The 27,508-nt window shown below is 41.5% G+C and overlaps 1 protein-coding gene and 1 long non-coding RNA gene across 2 annotated transcripts; one reads left to right on the top strand and one right to left on the bottom strand.

Annotated features, from left to right (window-relative positions):
- Positions 1-3,331: 3,331 nt before the first annotated feature.
- Positions 3,332-27,226, bottom strand: FNTA (farnesyltransferase, CAAX box, alpha). Its single transcript, NM_177498.3, has 9 exons — positions 27,026-27,226; positions 24,367-24,452; positions 16,821-16,935; positions 13,404-13,508; positions 9,291-9,417; positions 7,102-7,250; positions 5,464-5,526; positions 4,221-4,392; positions 3,332-3,962 (listed from the first exon to the last, which is right to left on the bottom strand). Exons 1-9 carry the CDS (start codon positions 27,211-27,213, stop codon positions 3,840-3,842), a joined length of 1,128 nt encoding a protein of 375 aa, NP_803464.2. The 5' UTR covers positions 27,214-27,226; the 3' UTR covers positions 3,332-3,839.
- On the top strand, positions 25,495-27,508 carry LOC132344071 (uncharacterized). Its single transcript, XR_009493176.1, has 2 exons — positions 25,495-26,365; positions 26,476-27,508. It is a non-coding gene; the product is annotated as an uncharacterized lncRNA (long non-coding RNA).

Below are 27,508 nucleotides of genomic sequence, written 5' to 3'. Positions count from 1 at the left end.
ATATTTTGCAAGCAGAGACAGGACATGTACGTGAACAACCATTCTAAAGACGCAAGGTGGCATGGCATTTCTTAAGTGCTTAAGAATTGTAAACGCAGAATTCCATACCCTGAAAAAATACCCTTCAGGAATGAAGATGAAATAAAGACATTCTCAACTGAAGGAAAACTAAAGAGAATTTGCAACCATTGGAACTAATCTGAAAGAATTGCTGAAAGAAATTTCTTCAGACAAAAGAGAAATTATACCGGAAGGACACTTGGAACATCAGGACTGAAAGAAAAGTAACAAAAATGGTGTGTCTTTGGGTAAATGTAATAAGACTACTCTTACTGAGTGATTCAAATGCTTGGTGGTTGAATGCAAAAAGTATAAAATTATCTGATGGGTGGTAATGAATCCACCTGCCAGTGCTGGAGATGTAGGTTTGATCCCTGAGTCGGGAAGATACTCTGGAGAAGGAAGTGGCAACCCACTCGTGTATTCTTGTTTGAAAAATTCCATAGACACAGGAGCCTGGTGCACTACAGTCCATGGGGTCACAAAGAATCAGACGCAACTGAGCACACACGCAGGCTCGGTCTCTCAAAAGTTGGGGTCCCTGAGGTCAGAGATAGTAGCATCTTACTCTGTTTTCTAGCTCCAGATTTCCTTTATGTGCATCCAAGCAAGTGCTGTTTACCACATTTGAAGTTGAAAAACTTTGTTCAATCATTAATAAAGCAATAAACCTGTCACACGTTGACAAAAATAACATTTTATAAAACTTCTGCTTTCCAAAAAACCAACCAACCAATCAGGAAAATGGCTTTGCTTTACATTTTTGTAAATCTCTTTCATCTGTCTTAATAGAAGATATCCAGATTCTCCTCTCTGGTGCTATATTCAGTCTGGTGCAATGTGATGTTTTGGGTTAAAGTACATGAAGAAAATTCACTCATACACACATACATAGTCGGAAAGGCAGTATTTTCATAGTGTTTTATGAAGCTGTATGTATCTTTGATACTACACCAAAATTTGACAAGTGGTAGTTTCTAAAAGGTTAGTTGCAGCGTGGAAATCTGCAACCTTATCAATGTACCTTTTGTGTGGTTACAGCTTGTAATATGAATGGGTTGTTTACGCATGTGCAGTATCATAGATGGCTTGTTGGAAAATGTTGGTTCTATGGAGCTATATGGATCCACCAATTGTTGACACGTTTAACTATTCATTCTTGACTCAACAATGAATTAACTCATTAATATTACTTTGGTTTCATCAGAAGGGTCTGTAGGTACTGGGAAGCTGTCAGGCTCACTGTGGTAATTACAATTTTCCCTTGAAAGCACAAATTTTATGATAGGCAGCAAACAGTTGTTCAAGTACAAATGGCATAGCAAGAAGAGTGGCCTGTTTGGGGCCACAACAAATGTTTTTCTTCAAGACAACCAAAAAATATGCTTCCATTCAGTCACAGAAAATACTGAGAAGACAAGGAGTATTGTGAATAAAATATGTGCTTACTGATGAATCAAGCACATTGTTCAATGAGTGCAGGCAGTGAAGAATACAATGATGACTCAGTGCCACTGCCTTGATGTAAGCTAAGGCGCCAGCTGTGCAGATGGCAACACAGTGAAAGTATTACTGAACAACGAATTCCGAGCTAGCAGCCCCCTGAGAGGCTAACATGTTAATTGTTAATAGTCTAATGTTTATTAACATGTTAATAGTCCAACTTGTTAGTCCAATGAAAAAAAATGCACCCCCAGGTCTCTGTATCCAGCTGCCCATGAGGAGATGGCCCTCGTGAGGATTATCAAAATAAGTCACTGTACATTTAAACCCTGGAGTCTCCTCACTTGACTCTATTGAGTCATCTAGTTAATACCTTTTGGTAAATGAATTGCCATCTAGATAAACATCAGGCAGAAAATGCCAAGTGGCTAGGCTGATGGAACTGCTTGGTCTGTCTGTTACATTTCTCAAAGTAAGTGAACTGCCATTATGCTTTTTATTAAAGTCTCTTATGAGGCTGTTGAGTCAGCAACCCTGAATCCAATCCATCTGGGGACACTGGTGAGGTAATTTCTGACAACTTTTCTATACAATTTTTGTTCCTTGTGATGCCTTTTACCAGCATTCTTGCCTGGGAAATCCCAAGGACAGAGAAGCCTGGCTGGCTACAGTCCATGGGGTTGCAAAGAGCCGGACACAACTTAGTGACTGAAGAACGACACCTTTGAAACTGTCTATATAGGGATGATGCTTTATGAAAATTTCAAATATATAATCAGGGACTTTCAGAGTCTAAAAACAAAAACTGACAATAATACCCACAGGGTATTATTTTCTCCAGCAATTATTAAAATACTGTTATTGGCATTTCCCTGGCAGTCCCGTGGTTAGGACTTTGTACTTTCACTTCTGTGGCCGGGTGTAATCCTTGGTTGGGGAACTAATATCACACAAACTGACCCTTGGCCAGAAAAAAAAAATTATTAAAAAAAATACATATAGTTATCTTCTGAATTCTTAACATGACTGTTCTTTTTGGTTTGTTCTTTTGGTCATTCCTTGCGGCTTGTAGGATCTTAGTTCTCTAACCAGGGATTGAACTCAGGCCCCGTTGAGTGAAAACACCAAGTCTAAACCCTGGGACCACCAAGGAATTCCCTGTTCTACACTATATAATTTCTTTAGTTTTAGTTTGGTGCTTTCAACACTGATCAAATATTCTTTATTGGTGAGGTGAGATTTAATTATGTGCAGCTACAGGAAACTAGCTTGTTCAACTTTCAGCTCCTTTCTAGCGTGTCTCCTGAAGTGTGGAGGCTGGAAAGCTGTAACTGCATTCCCCAGATTCCTTTGCAGTTATGGGTGCTGGATGCCCTTTAGGTTCTTTCCAATCAGATGCACTTTTAAAGGGAGCCTTTACTCTGGAGCTGCATCCATGGGAAGGGAAGCAGGTGAGCTGATGTGGAATGTGGCAGAGGTGGCACGGAGCTGGCACCCTCACCCAGCAGTTCCGGATCCCAGCCCAGGTAACAGCAATGTGACGGTCCAGCTCTGCAGGGGTGTGTTGGGATATATTTCTGGAAGACCGGGTGATTATTCTGTGAGCTATCTATATACCTCAATAAACCCTTTGAGTTTAAACCACCTTGAGTGAATTTTGTTGCTTGTAGTTGAGAACTGACCACTTCCCATTTTAATTACATTTAACACAGTCATGTTTCTGGTTTCTTCAGTTTTATAGCGATGTATTCTCTGCTTTCCTAAGCTGAGACAATGTCCCTTGTATACAGGTAAATGCTATTTAAAAAATCAAACTACTATGGCATTGTTTTAAGATACATCTGTAATTTTATTACAAAACCATTCTTTTGGCATTAGTTGGTTACAGTGAGAGCACGATGCTGTGAGTGTGGCAGAGCAGCTCTGATCTAACAACTGCATTCCCTGCTTTCTGAACCGGAAGGTAAGTTACTTATATCCTTTACATACCTGCAAACATTAACGCTGCAAATCCTGACACACAAACCACTTAGGGAGGAGCTGATGCTAAGGGGTTAGAGTAAATGTTGATAAGACTACAAAAGTTCCTTTATGGGACTTTCTGTTTCCTCTCCCTCCCCCAAATTCTCTGCTTAAAAAAAAATCAAGTTACTTGGAACTAGTCTGAATAGCAGCAGCACCCAAGGAGCATCACACTTAGTTCATGTTAAAAAGCAGTACCTGTGCATTGTATGTTCTACACCACAGGCAAAGGGAATGATCACTTTAGTTTTTAACTCCTTCATTAGAGTCTCTTAAAAAAATAAAAGCATCCCATCAAGTTCGTCGAGATGGTGTTATTGCTGTACGTTTGTAGGTGGGTCACTTTCTGTGCTGTGTTTGCTTTGAAGGGATCTTCCAATATATCTCCAATATTCCTTTCTTATAGTGTCCTTTTCTTTAGCTAAGATTTCACATAACTAAAAATGAAAAACAAAAATTCATTAAAGGAAATGTGTAATTCAGTCCCTAGGGCAAACAGGGATTCTGGGCTACTACAGCTTACTTCAGGTCACGATCAAATGAAACAGACCATAGGCCACGTGCACTAGTGACGTGGGTGTGGCCCTGAGCAGCAGAGGAGCCCTGCAGAGTTCTGAGGAGCCGTGTTTTGAAAAGGGCATGCACACTGGGGCACTGAGATTCCAGAAGAAAAGTGCCACGTCCTGCCAGCTTACCTCTAACGCTTTATTAAGAATGTCCTCCTTGTTGTCACATTGGTTTTCTAGCATGTCTTCATAGATATCCACAAGAAAGGCAATTAGGTAGGGAGAGCTGTGACTTGGTTGTAAGTCAAGTAATTGATTTAACAGATTGGGATATTTGGAAAGACCACGATCCTGCAAAATCCTAAAAAATAAATAAGACTATTCTCAATTTTGAGAAGGAAGAACAAGAATAGTAGAAAGATTAAGAGAAAATGAGCCTTGTAATATAAGCAAGAAAAGTATTTTGAGTGAGGTTGAAATGAAAATGTTTTACATTCATTTTTACTGGAGTATAGTTGATTTACAGTGTTGTATTTCTGCTATACAGCAAAGTGCATCAGTTATACTACACATGTATCCACTCATTTTTAGATTCTTTCCTCATACGGGTCATTGAAAGTATTAGCAGGGCTCTAAAGTGAAATTTCTAAATTAAATCTGAGCTTTATGATGGATAATTAAGAGCAGAGTAAAATTAACTAAAAAGAATAATGAAGTTCAAAGATAATCATTTATAACTCAAACTGTAACACACAAAATTAAAGGAAAAAAAAACAAAACCATCTTAAAATTAAAAAGTCAGGAAAAAAAGACAGGAGAGATGTTTCTGCTTCTTGAGATGATTAATCATCCCTTTAGCTCTCCAGACATGACAGGGCCCGGCCTCCGACAGATGTCCAAACGCGACTGAGCTCACACTCTGTGTTCTTTGAGCCTAGTTCCCTTGGAGACCTTTAAGTTCAACAAAGGGCCTGGTGAGTCAGTGGCCAGGCAAGAGAGAGCATGCTGATTTAAGGAGTGAGATGTGTTACAGGAAATCTCCAGAAGTGACAACAGAAAGAGTGGGTATGCATCTGTGCAATCTGCTTATAAATGATGTATCTCATGTTCCTGTGATCCTGAGCTGAACAGAAACTGGTGTGTGTATTCCGTTCTGTGACATAAAGACTACAGGATTCATCAATACAAGTTAAAGCTGTACTATTGTTTACTCGTGGACTACTCTAAACACTGTGCTGGGATGTGCTTGAGAGGTAAAGAAAAGGGCAGAGGGCACTGTTCCTGGGCGCTGTCACAACACTCTTCCACTTACCTTCTTAGAGCCAGAGAACTGGAGAACTCTTTAGTATCCTTCTGGATTCTGATTATGGAACACATTCTATGATCTCTCATATTAGGAGGTTAAAAAATAAACGCAAAAACAACCTCTTACCCTTTCAAATAATTCCACGCACTTTCATTATGTGGGACTAGTTTGATCATTTCCAGAGTGTACCTGTAAGGAAAAGGTCACAAATAAACGTGTATCACTTTAGAAGAGCAGTGACGATAATGAGGAACAGCCTCCGTACTGCTGCCTCACAAGGCGGCTCTGTGCTTCCACTTACCTCTCCTGGTGGACCTGGGACCTCCCTAGGTTATTGTATCTAAATTAGAGACTCCCTGAGGCTGCAGTGGTCAATGCTTATTTACTAGTAATATGAAGGCTCAATTTACAAACAGAAAAGAAGTTACTGTGGGAGATTTCCTTTCACTTAGGCTTTCCCTCTGAAGGGAAATGTCAGGAAAATGAGGAGACTTTCCTTTTTTCACTAAAGCAACCTGGGGGAAAAAATCTTGTCTAAGATCTACCTTTGCCAGACAAATCATTACTCACTGAGAAAAAAGAACTAAATAATCTTGGAAAGCTATAATAAAAAATAGATAAGAAGATTATATAGTCAATTCCAAAACAAGATTACTACTAAACTATGATGTGATTCCCATTCCAAATGGCCACTCCCTACCTTTCTCTTCCCCTTAACAAGATTATTAATTTAAACCCAATTACACAAAATTCCAAGGGAGTTATAGAACTCTGCTTCATTACATACTTACTCAAATGAGTAAGTCACTGACTAAAGTTTAGTAATCTTAGTTTTGCTGCAGTGTGGTTTTAATAGCATCTTTTTCACAGAAAGTAATAAATCCATTCATCATTATGAAAATTATAAAGAAATCTGGAGAAGAGAATTAATGTAGGACACTGGATTGTAGACTCTGTGTGTGTGTGTGTGTGTGTGTGTGTTAATTTAAATCACCAGACCCAGCTGCTTAGAACAGGTAAAATTAGAGCCAGCTGCCCTGTTTCAAGCAGAATAAGGGCAAGGGAGAAGTAGATGTACCATAAAACCAGCTCTTCCTAGGAGCTGCTCAAACAAATTTCACCATTAAAATATGACTATGATCTCATCAGGCTATAAAAACAATATACTTTTTCAAACTTCAAACAGACAATGAGATAAAGCAGACAAAGAAAATAGGGTTATGGATAGAATACAGAAATTCATGTCTATTCAGAACTTTGGAGATCTTCTGACACGATTTTGTATGCTAGAGCATTTTTCAACTGGGGGTGACTGAGGCTTAGGATGGGGTTTACTACTGAGATCCAGGGCATCAAGGCCGAGAATGTGGCCACATGCCGTGGAATGCACAGGACGATACAGACGCACTGGGCCCCAAACCCTGCACTCAGCAGTAGGAGAGTAAATAGCGCAGTGTCAGGGACTGTCATCTAAAGTTTAATGAGACAGTTTAAAAAAAATCTTCTCAGACAGTATGAAATATGATTTCTTCTCAATCTACAGTACCAACAATATTTCAAGAAACTTAAGACACTAAAAGTAAAGGTTTCCTATACACAGTATTAATTGTATATTTATCATTATAGGTTTCATCTAACTATCCTGCCCTATTCGTTCCATGAGGGTAGGATTGGGGCAGTCTTCATCTATGCTGTATCCTGATGCACAAGACATGCAGGCACACAAATTTTCTTTTAAGGAGTTAACAAATGAAGATTACTAACTGGACTTCTCTCTCCAATATAGCACGATCATTGTAGCCCGTAGTGTTAGAAATTACGAAATATCTTTGGTTCCAGACAGAGTTATTTCTCACATCCTCTTTGAGAAGTTGGTCTACATACTGCAGCTCATTATCCCAAAGTTTAAATTCCTAAAAGAACATAAAAAAAATTCAATTAGGAATGTCCTATTATTTATAAACAATGAAAAGAAATAAATAAGGACTTCCCTGTTAGCGAAGTGGATAGGAATCCACCTGTCAATGCAGGGAACACGGGTTTGATCCCTGGTCCGGGAGGATTCCACATGCCGCGGAGCAACTTATTAGTCGGTGCTCTGAAGCCCACAAGCTGCCACTGCTGAACCTGTGTGCTGCAAGTACGGAAGCCCCTGAGCCTGTGCTCCGCAACAAGAAGCCCGCACAGAAGGAAGACAAGCTGTTGCTCACTGCAACCAGAGAAACCCCATATGCAGCAACAAAGACCCAGTGTGGCCATAAATAAATAATTTAAAAAAAATTTTTAACAGAAATAAAACTTTAACAAAGTTAAGCAGGTAGAACTGAAGACACGAACTCATTATGTATTTGGAGGGGAGTGACACTGCAGGTCAAGGAGATGGAGGGGAAGGAAAAGTCATCAAAGACAGGGGCAGAGGGGACTTCTCTGCTGGTCCAGGGGTTAAGACTCTGCCTTCCACTGCAGGGGGGACAGGTTTGATCCCTGGTCTGGGAACTAAGATCCTGCACACTTCGTGGCGCAGCCACAAAGAAAGATGGGAAGGGTCATGAGGAATGAAAAATTAGGGAGTAAGAGTTGGCAGCCAAAGTGGCTGTAATTCAGCACCATCTTGTGGAAAACAATCTAGATACCAAGAAGGATGTTTTAACTACTTGACCCAACTTTTTAGAACTATTCTAAAGATTAAATCCAAAGGGAAAAAAAAAGTATATCTAACTAGGTGTTTATGTACTGCTTTTTGGTTTGCTTCCTGTTTCAGCTGTGTGGCTCTTGGCTGTGGCACACAGGAACTTTGGCTGTGGCATGTGGGACCTACTTCCCTAACCAGGGACTGAATCCAGACCCCCTACAGTGGGAGGGCAGAGTCTTAGCCCCTGCACCACGAGGGAAGTCCTTATGCATTCTTTAAGGTGAAAATGTAGAAGAAAAAGCCAAACTCAGTACTAAGACAATGATTACCCATACTACTGTATATTAATTTTATGTGATTTGATATTATTATATATATTAAAAGGAAGTATTCAAAAATGCACATATATGGTAAAATTATATTAAAATACATGTAGATAAATATACACAATTGGATTTAGATATAAATTTTTACATTACAAAGCTGTTTTAATTTTAAAAATTATGGAGAGAAGAGAGCCAACAAAGACAACTTGAAAATTTTTGGTGAAATACTCTTGGTATAATAAAATAGTGCAGAAAGCAGCAATCACTGGAAAAAATTTACAAGACACAACACTACAATTGTTTGATGGAACAAATAAAAATGCCCAGAGTGGGAGTTGTAACTATTTTCTTCTATTCAGGATTCAGCATAAAATTTTAACAAGTAGGCAGAAATAAAATACTCAATAGTTACTGTAAAATCAGATTACAAGGTTTTATGTATGCAATACCTTAATACATAAGATGTCCTTGTTAATGAAAATAATACAGCTGTATTAAAACTTTACTGCTGGGGAAGACTGAAGGCAGGAGGAGAAGGGGACGACAGTGAGACAGCCGGATGGCATCACTGACTCAATGGAGATGAGTTTGCGCAAGCTCTGGGAGCTGGTGAAGCACAGGGAAGCCTGGCGTGCTGCAGAGTCGGACACGACTGAGCGACTGAACGGAACTGATCAAAAATTTACAACTACTTTTCCTATTCAATTTGCTAGCAAATATAATATATGATGTAAACTCAACCAAAAACTATTAAAAAGTCACTATTATTCTTTAATGTGAAGTTACTCATCAACATATCCCAATAGATCATGAAAGTTAACCAACATGAAGGATGTCAGGCTTAATTATCTTGATAGTTCTTAATCATCTTAATCATTATTGTGTGTAATGATCTATATGTGTTTCAGTTTAAGTATACTTATAATCTGACAGTAATTTAAATTATTTGTTAAAAAAATAAAAATGCAAATAACACTGTAATAAGAAGGCAATACCTGAATAACCCACTGTCGGTGCTGCCAGGCATGGTAATTCTTTGCATCCTGAGTAAGAATATCCGCAATAAACTCAAGCTCCTGTGATGGGTCTCTCAGCCATTCCACCAGCACTCGCCTATGATGCCTGAATTCAACAGAAGGAAGTTTTACGTGAATTTACACCAAAACGAAAGTAATCAGCTGCATGTGTTGTACTAGGTGATGCGGAGGGACATGCAACAAACTGAAATTCACCTCTAATTCTCAAGACTCTACTGGGAAGAAAAGGTACCACAGGAGAAACTCTAAGAGAAAAAATTTCAGAACACTGAATAACAGCTGAGAAACAGAAACGGGGATTTTCATGTAAAATAAATCCAGGTACCAAGGGCTTAAAGGTTTAAATGCAGCTAAATCTGGAAGACCAGTAATCTCTCAACAACCACAATATCCTGTGAAAGAATTTTCAACATGCCCAGATGTCACAATCTGACTATGGGAAGTAGGATTCTGTCTCATCAAGTATGGAAGCCCCTCTGTGTACCAATAGGCTGTTTTCCTTAAGGCCTGAGGGCCACCATTCAAGCAACTGCTTATATCACCAGCTCATGGGCAAAACAGAATTCACTTCTACTCTGGCAAGCAGCTGTGACAAGTTGATCAGAAGAGGAATTTCTGTACTAGGAAAATACTTTAAGAGTTCTCTGGTGGGTTCTATTTGTATAATTTCTTCTAGCTGAAATATTTATAAAAATCTATTAGTAAAAATGTTTCAAAATTTACTGTGGTAATGGCTGGACATACCCTTAAATGGGTAAACAATATGATATGTGAATTTTATCTCAATGAAGCTATTTTCTTAAAACCATTAATATTCATTATATTAAAATGAGCAGGGGTGATGGAAAAATGGCTAAAGAAAGATTTAATGCTTAATGGGTGACCTACTCCACATGCATGGAAAATTTAAAACTTCATCTTAGAGAATCTTAAGAAGGTAAGATTCTACCAAAAGGAAGATCCCACAGGGAAAGGTTTCTAAATCATTTATTTAAGAAGACTTATAAGTCGGTGAACGCTAGTAACAATTTATTTTTCCAGGTTACTGATAAATTCTGTAATTCAAGAAAAACTTAAGAATTAGTCCTCCACCATGTCAAATGATTTCTCAGAGCAAAATACTAAGATGTTTCATGATTTAAAGATTATTAATTGAATACAGGGGTTGATCTTACAGTGTAAGTTTTCATGGTGAGAATTTAATAAAAAGTGCAATTAACTGGCATACATGATTTGAATTACTTGTACTATCCTAGTTATGACAGCAACTAGTGGAGTGGAGAATTTAAAATGCACTGCAGGACTTCCCTGGTATTAGAGTGGGTAAGAATCCGCTTGCCAATGGTAATGTGTTAATGACAGAGTCTGCAGTATCCAGAGAAGGCAGCTACTTCTCTTCAGCAAAAACTAGATACAGTCAAATGCTGAGAAAGCTTGTGATGTCTGGACACATTTTTTTTAAGATAAAATAGTACACAGTTTATATATCTATTCAGATAATTTTCTGGGTTTTTTTTGGAGGGGGGCATACTGTGTGGCTTGTGCAACCTCAGTGCTCCGACTAGGGACTGAATCCAGGCCACGGCGATGAAAGCCCCAAATCCTAACCACTAGACCACCAGGGAACTCCCGTCTGGATTTTTACAGCTTTTATATAAAAACACCTTATTCCGAAGGATATAACAACTTTTAAATGAGGGACTGAAAACTGTCTAGTCACTTTTCTACTAAAATAACTTTTATAATGCAATTTCTCAGGAATATAACCATCATCTACTGAGAAAGAAAGAAGCGACAGAGGCAAAGTTGTTTAAAATTCTACAGATGGAAATCTGCAATAGCTATCACTTCCATGCCTTGCCAAATGCTGTTACTTCCTCTCACATCTAGTATGTTGTAACTGTTTGAGAAGATTAAGTATCTATTTAAGGTTCATACTCCCTCTTAAGGACAGTATTTGATTATGCAGATAATCATTACCCAATTGGGCCAGAGAGCAGTCCCTCTGCACACGGGTCTACAGCTGGGAGCCGTTCCTTCTCCAAAGGCTAACCTGTGCGCTGGGTCCCTTCCCAACTCCAACGAGCCCTGACTCTGTTCCCTTTTTCTCCAAATTTCTCGCCTTTTCCCTTTCATTAACACTTTCCCCACATCATGAAGTCTTTGCCACTTTGGGAAAATAAAACCTAAAAGACACAGCCTGACCAGCTGCTTGCTCTGTCTTTTTTCTCAACAGCCAATTTCATCTCCCATAAGAGATGCGTGCTCGTTTCCTCTTCCTGCCACCCCCGCCATCCTCCCCGACACCTCACTGCCACCCGGTTGCCCACCCCACCCTGGTGGGAGGACTGCTCACTGACAACCGCCTATGGAACAAACCCATGTGTTGTCTCCACCTTCTGCTCTTCTGAACCTCTCAGCAGGAGCGGATACTCTCATCTACTCCTTTCTTCCTGAAACTCTCCCTTCTCTTGGTTTCTGTGAGCACACTAACTTCTGGTTTCCTTCTTCAGTCATCCTGGACCACTTCTCTGCCTCTCGAACGCCGATGCTCACTGTGTTCTGTCCCCAGCCTCCTCTAATTCTCCTAGAGCATCCTCATCCGGAGCTGCAACTTCAACCACAGGGGAGCATGGTTCAACCACTAGCTGGGCAGCTTTAGCCAGGTTTCCTATAAGCACATCAAAGCCCACTTGTCCAATCCTGAATCTACCCTTCTTTTTCAGAAATGTGCTGCTTTTTTCCCCCTAAATTCCCCAAGTGGCTGGCACCACCATTCACCCAATGGTCAAGCCAAAATACAGACATCACTCTTCGCTGCCGCTCCACTGAGAAGTTTAACTTCAAAACCTGTTGCTTCTGTCTCCAAAGCCTCTCTCACATGTATGCTTCTATCTCCCTGGCCCTACCATTCTCTCTCCCATAGCCCCAACATGGCAACGGCCCGCCAGGACCCTGGGCCTACTCTACTATTCTCCACCTGCTGGCAGAGTAGACCTCCTGAGACACAAACCTAATCACATTACTTCCTACATTAAGATGTGTCAGAAGCTCTCCACTGCGGCTAAGGTCAAGTCCAAACCCTTGTCAATGTCCCGGATGCTCTTTACGCTCCTACTGCAGGACTCCCCAAAGGCCCACCAGCCACGTGGAACCACACGCAGCTCCCTGAGCACATCACGCCCTTTCATGTTTCTCCCCAGAGTCCTCTCTCGGCCTCAGCGGTCTTTCCTTTCAGAAATCATCCTAAATTTCAGGCATAAAGTCAGTCTCTGTACTGGGAAACACCGAATGGTGGTGGCCCTGAGGAAGAGCAGGCAGCCAGTGGCACGGAGTGGGGACAGCTCTGGCGGGCGCCACGGGGCCGCTCCTCCTGCACCAGGACCCGGCAGCCCGGCGCCCCCCACCCCGCCCCCCCACAGCTGCCTCCCTGCATGCGGGCCCACTAAACACTGGGAACTGTCCAGACTCTGCCTTTCTCTCCTATTTGTTCTCTATCCTCCTGCTCCAAACCTCTCTCCTCCCTCCTTAATAAAACCCATACTCTTGTCTAAGTCAGGAGCTTCATCTTTAGAACACACACTGTAAGAGCCCTACTATCACACTTTCCACACTGCTCTGCAAAGTAACTGGTTTCACTATCTGCTTTCCTTTTCAGACTTTCATTCATCTTTGTATCTCCAGCATCAATGGAAAAATTTTTAATAAACAAATGAACAAAAGACCAAATACCAGGGACTCGTCTTATAACATACTGAATAGAAAACTGAACAGAAAACTGCAAAGATTTTCTGCTCAAATTTTCCCGATTCTAGCAGTATTACAGTTAATGTCGAAGTCTTAAATCATGACAGCAAACATTTGAGTGTCAACTGTGGGTTAAGTGCCATTTCACACACTAAACAAAAAGTCACCTCAGTTCTCCTAACAACACTGTAAGACACTTGACATTAGCTCCAGCGCAAGGACTATAATTATAAACAAATGAACAATTCCTCATGGTTTCGTCACCCACTGGCAGGTACCAATTGATTAGCACAGCAACTTATTTCCTTCTTGTGTTCATCTTACCAAACTTGATAGTTTTTGGGCTGCTCCTCAATTATTGCCGAGATGTAGTTCATTTCCTCATGTAGATCCTTCTGAAGTGACTTTAAGAGAACTCTTCGGAAATGCCTACAGCAAATAATAAGTATCCACAGTGTCATTACTCCACGTACGTGGCCAGGCACAGCATCAAATGAAGCCAGAAGACAACACCACAGACCCGTTTCTGCTAAGTATTCTACGTAACCAGTAAGGCGGGGATTTAACTGCTTGCGGTTGTCCCAACTTGTACAACTGGTGACTGGAAGAATCAAGAATTTTGAAGCAAAAATAGTGAAACGCAGAAAGTGTGAGACAGAAGAAAAGACAACCGATCAGTGATTATTTTCAGGTAATACTCTGGTTACTAGTTTCTACTGCACAAGAATCAGAAACTTCTCTTTCCTCACATGGTATAACTTGCTCATTTAGATACATTATTCATATAATACACAAATTTCATTAAAAATATTACCAAATATTTTACTTTTAAAACCATCGTAATAATGCTACTTATAACTGAAACAAGTTTCTCTTCAATTTCTTCATAGGTAAGGTCAAACCATTAAATAACATCTTTTCTCTAAAGACATAATTAGTTCTGGTCTATTTTTACTTCAAAATCTCAAAATATTTCAACTCAGTATATAAGGGACAAAAAACTATTTTAAATTACCTTTTAAAATGAAATGCTAAATAGAAGAAATGACAGCATTTCTATTATAATTTTTAAAATTAGGTTTCACAGAGTACATAAATATTCAGTTTGGTTTATAAGGTAATTTCAATTTTAAATTTTAATTTTTAAGAAAACAGCAAATAAATTTAGGGATTTTAAATAAATTCTAATTTGCTCTGAGCTGTATAAAGAAATTCTTATAAGCTAAGAAGTGAGTATTAGAGACACAAAGTGATGGAAGATGACACTACTAGTTCCAAACTTCACCCTCTAATAAGATCCTACTAAAATGACAATAGAGAAAAAGCATACATCCACAGGGATGAGGGGATACCATAGCAACTGCAAGAGATCAACAAAACTATGGAAAATGGCAAACTGACAGCTTTGAGTGACTTATAAAAACACCAAGTTCTCCTGAGGCAACTCTGGATGGGCTTCTGGTCACCTCAAAGACCAGCCTTGATTTAGAAGCTTAGAACGTTCAGCCCCCACCTCCCGTCCTCCAGACAGGGGAGAAGGACTGGAAATGGACTGCATAAGCGATCATGCCCACATGAGGAAGCCGCCATCAAATCCCAGCAGGAGGGGGTTCTGGGTGAACACATCCATGCACCGGGAGGGTGACACACCCCCACTCCACGGGGACAGAAGCTCCTGTACTCAGGACCACCCCCTCCACCCCCAGACCTTACCCTATGTACTTCTGCACCTGGCTGCGTGTCTCCATCTTTTATCAGATCCTTTAATCAATTGGTGAACTTAAGTGTTTCCCTGACTTCTGTGAGCTGCTTTCGAAAATCAGTCAGCCCCAAGGAGTGGATGCTGGAGCCTCTGATTTACAGCCCACCAGGCAGAGGCACAGGATTTGCGATTGGCTCTGGGTGGGGGTAGCTTGTGGAACGGAGCCCTTAACCTGTGGAATCCAACACTACCTCCAGGCGGACAGCATTACAGGTAAGTTAAATTACAGGACACCTGTGGGCTGTCACAGAGAACCGCCTGGTAGGGGAAAATCCCACATACACTCGGTGACCAGAAGTGAAGTGCGCTATGTGCAAGTAAAGAAAATGTGCAGGAGGAGGACTGGGGTTTTCCTAAAAAACCTCGACAACATACAAGTGGCTTTATTTTCTGGAAAAATCAGAAACAGAAAGAAATATCAGACACAACGCAAAGAAGGGTGAGGTAAAGGCTGGAAACAAGGAAATTTAAAAGAGTAACACAAATAACAGGCCAGAAACCCCACCCAACCCGACTTCCCTGCCAGAACTGACCCCCAAAACTGGGGCAGCCAAATGGACACTCCTCCGACAGCTCTTCTTCAAAAACACAAACCAGCCAAGAGAAAAGACCCAGAAATGCTGACATACGAAGATTTCACACAGAACAGCCACACCTCCACTAACTTCACAGTGAAGCCCTCTCGGTGACCAGTCCTGCAACACGCAGAGATGCCAAAGCAGGTTTTTCCTGCTACACTGTAGGTGTGAAAGGAGAGCCAAGAACTACCAGTCATTTGAGAAAAATGTGTACATGGCAGAAAGAGACCAAAACAAATAGAAAAATGAAAATATATCCCATCCATGAAATAAAAAAAACAAAATGCTACTAAAAAGGAATACCCAGAGAACAAAAAAAGAGCTCTTGTAAAATAAAAATGAGTGCAGGGACTTCCCTGGTGGTTCAGTGGCTAAGACTCTATGCTCCCAATGCAGGGGGCATGGGTTTGCTCCCTGGTCAGAGAACTAGAGCCCACATTCTGCAACTAAGACCCACTGCAGCCAAGTAAATAAATACATGTTAGAAAAAAAAAGAGCGCAGACCAAAGAGTTCGAAGATAAAGTTGGGGAAGTATCTCAAAAGTAGATAAAAAGAGAGGTGAAAATAAGAAAAGACAAGTCTCAGAACTACAACATGCAACTAAAAGGCATTTCAGAAAAAACGGAGGAGAGAAGTAATTATCAAAAGAATATAAAAAAATTCCACCCCCCAAAGTTAAAGAAAAGGTTAAAATGAAGGAACAGGAATCTTCTCAATAGAGGCTGAAGGAAAGAGAAGGACAGTTTTGAAAACCTGAAGGGAAATTATTTCCAATCTTGAATTCTATTAGTAAAGCTGAGAAGGGACTGAAAACACTCTAAAACATTAAAAAAACATCTCAATAACAATTTCCCATACATCTTTTTCTAAGTTTTCCTCTATTCGAGGATCTGATCTATAAAATGAGAGAGTAAATCAGGAAAGGGATAGGTGTGGGATCTCAAAGACAGGGACGAGACACAGGGGAGAGCTGCAGGCCGTGGAGAAGAGAGTGAAGGGTCCCCACTGTGCCCAGCAGGAACAAGACACTCGACAGGAGCAGAGAGTTTGGAAGACAAGTTATTCATTGGTAGAGAGAAAACAAACTGTGATGGAGACAGCATAGGAGATGGAATTCTGTGTCTTCCATAGCAAAACTAATGTTTAAAATGAAAAATTAAAAAACAACTAAGTATGTTATTTATAGAGGAGATTTTAAGGAAAAACACTGAAGAGTTGTTACCTGAGGGAGTGGGACCTGTAGTGAGAAAGAATGGGGCAGAGACTGCCATTTTTCATTCAATGGGACCTTTAAACTCACATGTAACTTCTTATTTCGATAAAAATTAAAGTTAAGGAAAAAAGCCATCCAAATGAAAACCTCAGACGTTCAGACAGGGCACAGTGATGACGTGTCTTACCACACTGTGTAGTTGGCTGCATTTAACTCAATAGCATCTCTGGTTAATTTAAAAGCCCGCTCACTTCTCTCGTCGCGCTGCAGGACAGCCCGGAAATAATCATAGACGTCCTGAACTGGAAACGGAGCACACAGCTGCATTAGGACGGTCTTTCTTGCTTAAAACGACCACTACAGTACAAAATGCTGTTTGTTTTCTATGTCTCGGAGGAAGATATCTTACTGCATGTATACGATTTACAACAATAGGCAAAATAAAGAAAGCCCAGCGATGGTGACCGCCAACCTGGGAATTTGTCACAGCCACAATGCATGTGACCGAGCTTACTGCACATTCGGGGTTGATGCCAGACTCCAGATCCCCCGATGATGTTGTGTATTAAGGAAAAACTAAGCATGCATATAGTCAAATATTCAGTTGGCTATTTTTTTAACATTTTATTTTGATCAGTTTCTTAAACTGAAAAAGGAATCCACACCATGACAGAAAACTCAAACAGTACAGAAAGTTCACACTAAGCTTCCACTCCACTCAATTCCCAGTCCTTCTCCCAAGAAGCAACTGCACAGTGATTCTAGTATATCCTTCTAAATATATCCTATCACTATAGGTGATTCTAATTCTATCCTCCTTTTTTTTTGTTGTTTAAATACAAATGAGATCATATCACACTCTTATGCTCTGGGCTGTCTTTTTTTCACTAATACATTCAGTTCAGCTGTTCAGTTGTGTCCAACTCTTGGCAACCCCATGGACTGCAGCACACCAGGCTTCCCTGTCCATCACCAACTCTCGGAGCTTGCTCAAACTCATGTCCATCAAGTTGGTGACGCCATCCAACCATCTCATCCTATGTCATCCCCTTCTCCTCCCGCCTTCAACCTTTCCCAGCATCAGGGTCTTTTCCAAGGAGTCAGTTCTTCGCATCAGGTGGCCAAAGGACTGGAACTTCAGCTTCAGCATCAGTCCTTCCAATGAATATTCAGGATTTCCTTGAGGATGGACTGGTTGGATCTCCTTGCGGTCCAAGGGACTCTCAAGAGTCTTCTCCAACACCAACAGTTCAAAAGCATCAATTCTTCAGCACTCAGCCTTCTTCACAGTCCAACTCTCACATCCATACATGACCACTGGAAAAGCCATAGCTTTGACTAGATGGACATTTGTTGGCAGAGTAATGTCTCTGCTTTTTAATATGCTGTCCAGGTTGGTCACAGCTTTTCTTTCAAGGAGTAAGTGTCTTTTAATTTCATGGCTGCAGTCACCATCTGCAGTGATTTTGGAGCCCAAAAAAATAAAGTTTCTCACTGTTTCCACTGTTTCTCCATCTATTTGCCATGAAGTGATGGGACCAGATGCCTTATCTTAGTTTTCTGAATGTTGAGCTTTAAGCCAACTTTTTCATTCTCCTCTTTCATCAAGAGGCTCCTTAGTTCCTCTTCTCTTTCTGCCATAAGGGTGGTGTCATCTGCATATCTGAGGTTATTGATATTTTTCCTGGCTTGTGCTTCATCCAGCCCAGCATTTCACATGATGTACTCTACATATATGTTAAATAAGCAGAGTGACAATATACAGCCTTGACCTACTCCTTTCCCGATTTGGAACCGGGATGTTGTTCCATGTCCGGTTCTAACTGTTGCTTCTTGACCTGCACACAGATTTCTCAGGATGCAGGTCAGGTGGGCTGGTATTCTCAACTCTTTAATAATTTTCCACAGTCTGTTGTGATTCACACAGTGAAAGGCTTTGGTGTAGTCAATAAAGCAGAAGTAGATGTTTTTCTGGAATTCTCATCCTTTTTCAATGATCCAACGGATGTTGGCAATTTGATCCCTGGTTCCCTTGCCTTTTCTAAATCCAGAACATCTGAAAGTTCACTAATACATTATTCAAGGCCATATAAACTAGTACACATCTCTATAGAAAACCACTTGGTAATTTCTATTAAAAATTAAAACTGACTACTCATTGACCTTAGTTCTTAATCCAGTTAAGTTTTCTTACAAATAAACTCCCGTATGTGCCCAAAGCATCCAAGGACATTTATGAGATTATTTGATAACGTAAGAAATAAAAAAGCAAGAAAAATTGGAAATTTAAATTTCCATTAGTAAAGAATGAGGTAAGTCCCTCACGGTACACCCATACAACAAAACCCTATGCAGCTATTAGTAACAATGCTGCTCTGTTATATACTGAAGTGGAATAATTTCTAAGATGCTGTTGAGTGAAAAAAGGAAGGTGAATAATAGCAGCTATTCATTTAAAATACATGCTTGTTAAAAAAAATACGCTTATTTAATTTTTTATGGCTGTGCTGGGTCTTCATGCGGTTAACGTGCATGGGCTTCTCATTGTTGTGGCTACTCCTGCGGTCGCAGGTGGGTTCCAGAGCACAAGGGCTTAGCTGCTCCGCGGCATGCAGGATCCTCCCAGATCCACCTGCACTAGCAGATGGATTCTTACCTACTGGACCACCAGGGAAGCCCAATATATGCTTATTCATGAATAATACTAGTTGGAGGAACAAGAATGGGAAGAAAACATAATTTTCCACTGCATTCCACTACAAAGTTTACTGCATTTTTCAAACAGCTGCACAGCATTGCGTTGTATGGCCACTGTATCTAATTCATCCCTGTCAATGTATGTGTGAGTTGCTTTCCTTCTGTCACTGTATTCTGTGCACATATGCAAACCTCCATGGGCTGTACACGTGGATCAGGATTATGTGCACTGTTGGTGCTGATAGGCAGTGCCAGGCGAACCTCTCAAGCAAGGTCTGATCAACCTGCAGTGCCTCCAGGAAGGCATGAATACACCTGCACTCTCCACATCCTCACTCACACAGTATCAGAGTTTCTGATCTTTGCCAGCCTCTCAACTGAAGGAACTTTAGACCTTGACAATTGTTATCCTGTTTTATTCTCATTTCCACAAGAGAAACTGAGGCTTAGAGAGATTCACAAGTTCACATGGCCCAGAGTACTTTGGAGGTAGAGGTGAAACATACAAATCTAGTCTGACACCCAAGACCATACCGCTAGTCACAGTGAACTAGGTAGGAGACACTGCAGTTGAAATGCCCTCACATCACAGCACAGATTAGAGAACAGACTAAGGCCCCAGACAGACTGCTAAAATAACCCAGATGTTAAATATTCCCATACTTCTTTTGCCACAGTTAAAAATCTATGTGGACATGCTATGCTATTTTTCTTATAGCATACAATTTTCCAGTTACTGACAAGAGCTCACAAACTTTTAGCAGGCTGCATGCAGTATGGATGTCAGTATATGCTAATCTGCCTAACCATTCTGCTGCTACTGCTGATGTAGTTTTTTTTCAATTTTGTTTTACAAAAATCACTACTTTAAGCATCCAATGACTTTTCATTAAAAAATAAACAATACACATGAATGTATTTATGTGTGTGCCTTCCCCAGTGGCCCAGTGGTAAACAATACTCCTGCAATGCAGGAGACACAGGTTTAGTCCCTGGGTCGGGAAGATCCCCTGGAGGAGGAAATGGCAACCCACTCCAGTATTCTTGCCTGGAAATTCCCATGGGCAGAGGAGCCTGGCAGGCTACAGCCCAAGGGGTGGCAAGAGTCAGATGTGACTCAGCATGCACACCCACATGCAAGCACACACAGGTATGTGTGTCCTTAGAATACAACCCCCAAAGTGAAATATCAGAGGAGAGCATGAATAATTATAGTTCTTTCTGAGCATACAAAGATCATCCCAACCCAGGGGATCTGCCTAACCCAGGGGATCTTCTCAACCCAGGAATCGAACCAGCACCTCCTGCGTCTCCTGCATTGGCAGGAGGGTGCTTTACCATGAGCCCCACCTCGGAAGCCCAGTGAGTACATGATACTTTAGAAAGCACCTGAAGTTTCTGGTATCCGATGCCACTGCCCACTGCACTGGATCTGTGTCGGTGGGAATGGCTGCTACCAGTCCAGTTTACATGTCTCTCCAGACATTTTTCCAAGCAGATAAATGTAGATCTGTTCTTGTTTATTTTTAATGAAGTTGGTATAACATTTTCATTCTGCTTTTTGGCACTTTCCCCCTCAGTGATGTATCCTTTCATGCCTGTGTATATACATCTTGGTCATTCTTTGTTCACTTTTCCATACAGTGGACATGGCATAATTTACATGTCAATGCTATTTTTTTTTAAAGTGGGACTAGGATACTCAATCTTCAGTTCAGTTCAGTCGCTCAGTCGTGTCCAACTCTTTGCGACCCCATGAATCGCAGCACGCCAGGCCTCCCTGTCCATCACCAACTCCCGGAGTTCACTCAGACTCACGTCCATCGAGTCACTGATGCCATCCAGCCATCCATCCTCTGTCATCCCCTTCTCCTCCTGCCCCCAATCCCTCCCAGCATCAGAGTCTTTTCCAATGAGTCAACTCTTCGCATGACGTGGCCAAAGTACTGGAGTTTCAGCTTTAGCATCATTCCTTCCAAAGAAATCCCAGGGCTGATCTCCTTCAGAATGGACTGGTTGGATCTCCTTGCGGTCCAAGGGACTCTCAAGAGTCTTCTCCAACACCACAGTTCAAAAGCATCAACTCTTGGGCGCTCAGCCTTCTTCACAGTCCAACTCTCACATCCATACATGACCACAGGAAAAACCATAGCCTTGACTAGACGGACCTTTGTTGGCAAAGTAATGTCTCTGCTTTTCAATATGCTACCTAGGTTGGTCATAACTTTTCTTCCAAGGAGTAAGAGTCTTTTAAATTTCATGGCTTAAGGTTATATATTTTAAATTGACAGAATCATAAATAACTTTCCGGTTAATAAAATAGAATTTTATATTCATTAAGTTTTTCTGATATTAAAATTTTTATATACTTTTAATTAAAAATTACAAATTTAATATACTATCATACTCAAAGTTTCTAAAACTTACGTGCCCCCTTTTCACTCTATATTGTTTCCGCAATCTGTCCCTATTATAACAGATCTAAGATCCTCTTGGGCTTCCCTGATGACTTGGTAAAGAATCTGTCTGCAATGCAGAAGACTCGGGTTCGATCCCTGGGTCAGGAAGATCCAATGGAGAAGGGAATGGTAACCCACTTCAGTATTCTTGCCTGGGAAATCCCATGGACAGAGGAGCCTGGTGGGCTATAGTCCATGGGGCTGCAAAGAGTCAGACACGACTGAGCGGCTCTCACACTCACACACACACAGTAGTTACTTCTATTATCCTCGCTTTACACAGGAGGAAACAGAGGTACTGAGAGGTAAAATACCTTGTCCAAGGTTACAGAGCCAGTGAAGTGGTACAGTTAAGAATCTGAACCAGGTGGTCTGGCTCTGAAGTCTGTGCTCTTAGCCTCCCAGGACATGTCTGGGACATGTCATTAATTTTTTTGGTTGCGATGGGTCTTAGTCACTGCACGCAGGTTTCCTCTAGTTGTGGAGAGTGGGTGGTACCCTCTGGTTGTGGTGTATTCATCACAGGGGCTTCTCCTGTTGCTGAGCTTTAGACACACAGGCTCAGGAGCTACAGCTCAGGCTGGGCCCTAGAGCTTGGGATCAGCAGTTGTGGCACATGGGCTTAGTTGTTCTGAGGTGTGTAAGATCTTCCTGAACCAGGAATCAAACCCATGTCCCCTGCATTGGCAGGCGCATTCTTATCCACTGTACCACCAGGGGAAGTCCAAGGACATGTCTTTGAAGCCATAAGCCAGAGTGAACCCAGAGTGAATCATGAGAAGCAGCACTTAAAGGTTGTAAGATGTGAGAATTTCCCACTTTCACTAAATATATACATGACAGTGCTTTCTAAAATGGCTAAACTTACAGAACTTTCCACCTGAAAACTATAGATCTATTCATACTTCTCAATTATCTGACATCACAAAACAGCTTAAATTATTTTTCATTTCTAATCATAATAGATTTTCCCCCCTTATTTAATGGTCAATGAAATTACATCTTCTATGAAAGTGCCACTTCACACCTTTGTCTATTTTTTAATTAGTCTGCCAGTTTCTTTAACTTTCTTTAGAAATTCCTTATAAGGTTCTGAGTATCAATCTTCTGTTTATACATCTTCTCTCACACTGCTGATTGCCTTTTAACTTACTCATGGTGTCTTCTGTTGCACAAAGGAAAAATTCTGATACACTCATAGATGAGTTTTGATTGATGGGTCATTTTCCTCTTTTCCTTTGTGCTTTCTAATAATGATATATTTAAGAATTAAAAATGGTTTTTTTTTTAACCCTGCAAGAAAGATTTTATTATTTTTAACTGAAAGAGAAATGTATGGCTTTGTAAGTTTCCATAAGGTGCCTTACAAATCTGGAAAAGTTGCAGTTTTCATTTCTCTAATCACTGGTGAGGTTACTAGCTCTTCACAGACATTTCTATTTCTTCCAGTGAATTATCTCTTCACGTATAATCTCTCTCATAATTTGGAAGCTTTTCAGTTTCACACCTTCTGATCTTTTTCTCAATCAATTCTGAGTTTTACATCTCGCCTAATAATTCCTTCTTTACCCTAAGAATGAGAGATTACACTATTTGCTCCTAGTATGTTTACGGTTCTGTTTTAAAACTTAAATCCACATGTCATCTATTTCATGTAAGATATGATATAGGGATATAACTGTTTACAGCCAAATGCACATCATTACTTGATTAATCCATCTTTCATACAGATATGAAATGTCCTTTTTATCAAGTATTAAGTTCTTACCTACATTCATACATTTTAATGATTTATTAATCTATTTGTTTCTACACCAGTTCCACATGTTAATCATTAAGTTTACCAGCACACTTTCATATTTGGTAAGGCAAACTCTCATACCATTTTTCTTTCTTTACAAACATTTCTTGACATTATCCTATAATCAGAAAAAACAAGTGGTTTTTGTAAAAGACAAATGATTTCGGATAACAGAGCCTTAACTGAAAGAAACATATACACACACACACACAAAACTACAAAACAAGCATTCTCTTTTGTTTATCCTTTCCTTGAAGAATAACATCTGCATGATCTTCAATTTACAATGCATTTCACATTCATTATGAAAGAACACTTTGTCAAAGAAAATCCACTCACTTTAATATCAGAAATGCACTCGAACTGAGTCAAACATTTCATAGTTAAAATATAGTTTAAAATGCTCATGTTTCAACAACCAAAGTTTATTCTAAATAAAACAGTAAGTCATTTATCCACATGTATTTTATGTAAGATATGATATAGGGATACAATATCAATTTTATGTGCAGATTAAATAGTAAATGAAAAGCACAACCACACAGTAGCTACTATGTATTATAAAATAACATTTAGGACTTATATTTAGAGTATGTCCATTCTTAAGACAAAATGAAATTTGTTATCATGAAAGTAAATCACAAACCCCTCACAAGATTAGTTTAAGTCATTTAGACCTTTATCAGACAAAAATCTGTCATCTATCTATAGTTGTGAATTTCAATTTTGCTACTAATTTGACTTACAGGCCTTTTCCCAATAAAAAATAAACTTACATTTCTCACTATAAATGATCTGGACCACTGGATTGGGGCCATCATTCTGCGGCACTGGATCTATATCAGCCCATTCTGGCCTGTCCCTGAAAATAGAGATATTTTTCAGTGATTATACTCAAGCATGTAAAGAAAAAATGAAATTTGATGTTCTTTAAAATGTCAATGATTACACTTTAACTTAAAACTAATGTAATCATGGTGAGATTCTTCATGAACAAGTCTATCACTTTGTTTTACAATACTAAACTTTAAAATAAAAATAAAGTGAACAATTTTCCAATTAAAGTAATTTAAATCAATAGTTTTCAAATTTAAAGTTTTACATAAATGCAAAAGTAGGTTTCTGTAGCAAGTACACAATAGTTTTAAATTAGAAATCAATCCAATTCATTGGTCTAATAAGACTCTCTGGAGTCAATCAACATTTTTTAAAAATTTGAATAACATTTTTTTATCTGAATAATCTGAATAACTAGAAACTGATATTTAAAAATAAAAGTAATCACTATCATTTTCTTGTACACCAAGAGGTGGTCCAGGTGGTCAGTAGAGCTTGGAATCTGGAACACTGGCTCTACCACTGAGCTAGCTACTGTGACCTTGAGAAAGTTACTTAAACTTTTTGGGCAGCAATTTTGTCATTTATAAAATGGAGATGATACTATTACCAACCAATTTTAGAAGGCTATCTGGAGGTTTGAGATAACATGTTAAGTACTGAAAACGTGCACAACAGTAAGCATACAGTACATAGTAAATATGCCTATATACAGTATAGTATACAATTAGCATGTATTATACACTAGACACACTAAATGTACTATATATTACTGTATGCTTAAGTATATATGCTGTACGTTATAAACACAGCATCTAATAAACGCGTATAGCAAACATTCAGTGACTACCACTTCTCATTATCAAATCTGAAACAGATTATAGTGGCAACAATGGATGCCTATAGACATTCTGTGTAAACTGCTCAGTGTGACCAAATTTTCTTTAACCACTCTTTCACTTATATTCTTATCCTATTGCCCATTTTTCAGTTCTGTGTACTAATCAGCTATGGACAGAAAAATTCTGTGGTATGTAGACAAATCCTAAAATTGTGTCCATTTTATAAGGAGAAACGCAGGGGACAGAAAAATTCTGTGGTATGTAGACAAATCCTAAAATTGTGTCCATTTTATAAGGAGAAACGCAGGGGAAAGCATGCGTTTCCTGAGGTGTGAGACCTCGATGTGGAGCGGTATGAGAAAACTAGGGCTTCCCTGGTACCTCAGCTGGTAAAGAATCCCCCTGTAATGCGGGAGACCGGGGGTTGGATCCCTCCGTCGGAAAGATCCCTTGGAGAAGGGACAGGCTACCCATTCCAGTATTCTTGGGCTTCCCTGGTGGCTCAGCTGGTAAAGAATCTGCCTGCAATGCAGGAGACCGGGGCTCGATCCCTGGGTTGGGAAGATCCGCTGGAGAAGGGAAAGGCTATCCACTCTAGTATTCTTGGGCTTCCCTGGTGGCTCAGCTGGTAAAGAATCCGCCCGAAATGTGGGAGACCTGGGTTTGATCCCTGGGGTTAGGAAGACCCCCTGGAGAAGGGAAAGGCTATCCACTCTGGTATTCTTGGGCTTCCCTGGTGGCTCAGCTGGTAAAGAATCCGCCTGCAATGTGGGAGACCTGGGTTTGATCCCTGGGTTGGGAAGATCCCGTGAAGAAGAGAAGGCGACCCACTCCAGTATTCTGGCCTGGAGAATCCCATGGACTGTATAGTCCGTGGGGTCGCTAAGAGCCGGACACGACTGAGCGACTTTCAGTTTCACTTCACTTCACGAGAAAGCTTCGGGGGCAGGGGAATCTGACACAGGTCAGGGAGGAAACCCGACTACCGCGCGGCTCGGTGAGGAGCTCTGAAGGCTGCGGGGGCCACCTCCACCAACGGAGAGCTCGAACACATTAACTTCGAGGACGCAACCTGGAGGGGGGGCTTTCAAACTCGGTTCGTAAAATCTAGGCAAATCAGCCATAGGATGGGGTTTTTACCTAGAATTACGGGAGGGAAAATAAGACACGCGAGAAAAGTTAAAAATTTGTCATTCGACTCTGCAGGTTCAAGTGGAGTTTGGGGGAATGGAATGAGCATGACCAACAGAAAGCGACTGATGGGATGGGGACGAACCAAGTGCTGGGCAAAAGTCGGGGACGAAAAGGCGAGAAAGTTGCGGCACCGCGGTCCGGGCGGCGAGGGGACGCATAACGGGGTTTGTTAGCCCCTTCTCATCCTCAGAGCCTAACTCGGCGCTAAAATCGCTGAAAGACAACGCTGAAGGGAAACGTCCCGGGGTCCCTAAGATTTTCAGGCGAGCGCTCTGCGTGTCGGCAGGACAAAACCACAAGGAAGACCCGTCCCCAAAGCGAGCCAGCCTGGGATCTTGAGGAAATCACTCCCTGCCAGCAGCCCCGCCGCACACGAGGCTCGGACCACGGCAGGCCAGCGCCGCGGACAACCTCCGCCCGCCCGGCGCAGGGCTGGCGCGGGCCCCACCCCCGCCGCCGGACTCCCGAGGCCACGCCAGAGCGCCGGCCGCGGCCGCCCCGCAGCCAGCCCGGCGCGGGCGACTGGGGTCTCCGGCGCCAGATGGCCTGCCGTGGGCGTTACCTGTACAGGACATAGGTGGGAGAGTCCAGGCTCAGGAACCCGTCGTCCATAGGGGACGCCGCCGCCGCCTCTTCCTGCGGCGGCTGGGGAGGCGGCGGAGGAGGATGGGGCTGAGGAGGAGGCGGCGGCTCCGGCTGACCGGGATCCCCGCCCTGCGCGGCCTCCCCGACCCCGTCGGCGGCCGCCATCACTGCTCTGCCCAGAGCCGAGGAGGCGACGGAGGCCCCGCCCTCGGCCCCGCCCCCAGCCCCGCCCCCTCACAGCGGCCACTTCCGGTGTCCCGCGCCTACCATAGAGACGCGGGCCAGAGGGCCCGGCGGTCTTCGGTTTGTACGGGTTCGCGCTGGCGGGTTGTGTCTCGCTCGCTGGGACGTCGGTTGTCCCTTCGCCCGGTCCGCGCGTGTGACTGAATGCCTGTGGGTGGTGCCCCGAACGTGCTGGTGCTGTTCGGTGGTTGTTGGTGCCACCGGGGGAGCCTCGGAA

This window comes from Bos taurus, chromosome 27 (assembly GCF_002263795.3).
Source record: "Bos taurus isolate L1 Dominette 01449 registration number 42190680 breed Hereford chromosome 27, ARS-UCD2.0, whole genome shotgun sequence".
NCBI classification, from domain to species: domain Eukaryota; kingdom Metazoa; phylum Chordata; class Mammalia; order Artiodactyla; family Bovidae; genus Bos; species Bos taurus.
The sequence above is the reverse complement of the archived record's forward strand: the minus strand, read 5'-3'. Positions and strand labels throughout refer to the sequence as shown.

Excerpts from the sequence above, each read along its gene's own strand:
- FNTA (NM_177498.3), bottom strand. The coding sequence starts at position 27,213 with ATGGCGGCCGCCGACGGGGTCGGGGAGGCCGCGCAGGGCGGGGATCCC. Across the intron at positions 7,251-9,290 it reads ACCGACAGTGGGTTATTCAG|GAATTTAAACTTTGGGATAA; the intron begins GTATTGCCTTCT and ends ATGTTCTTTTAG. Across the intron at positions 3,963-4,220 it reads TTCTTAATAAAGCGTTAGAG|TTATGTGAAATCTTAGCTAA; the intron begins GTAAGCTGGCAG and ends TTTCATTTTTAG.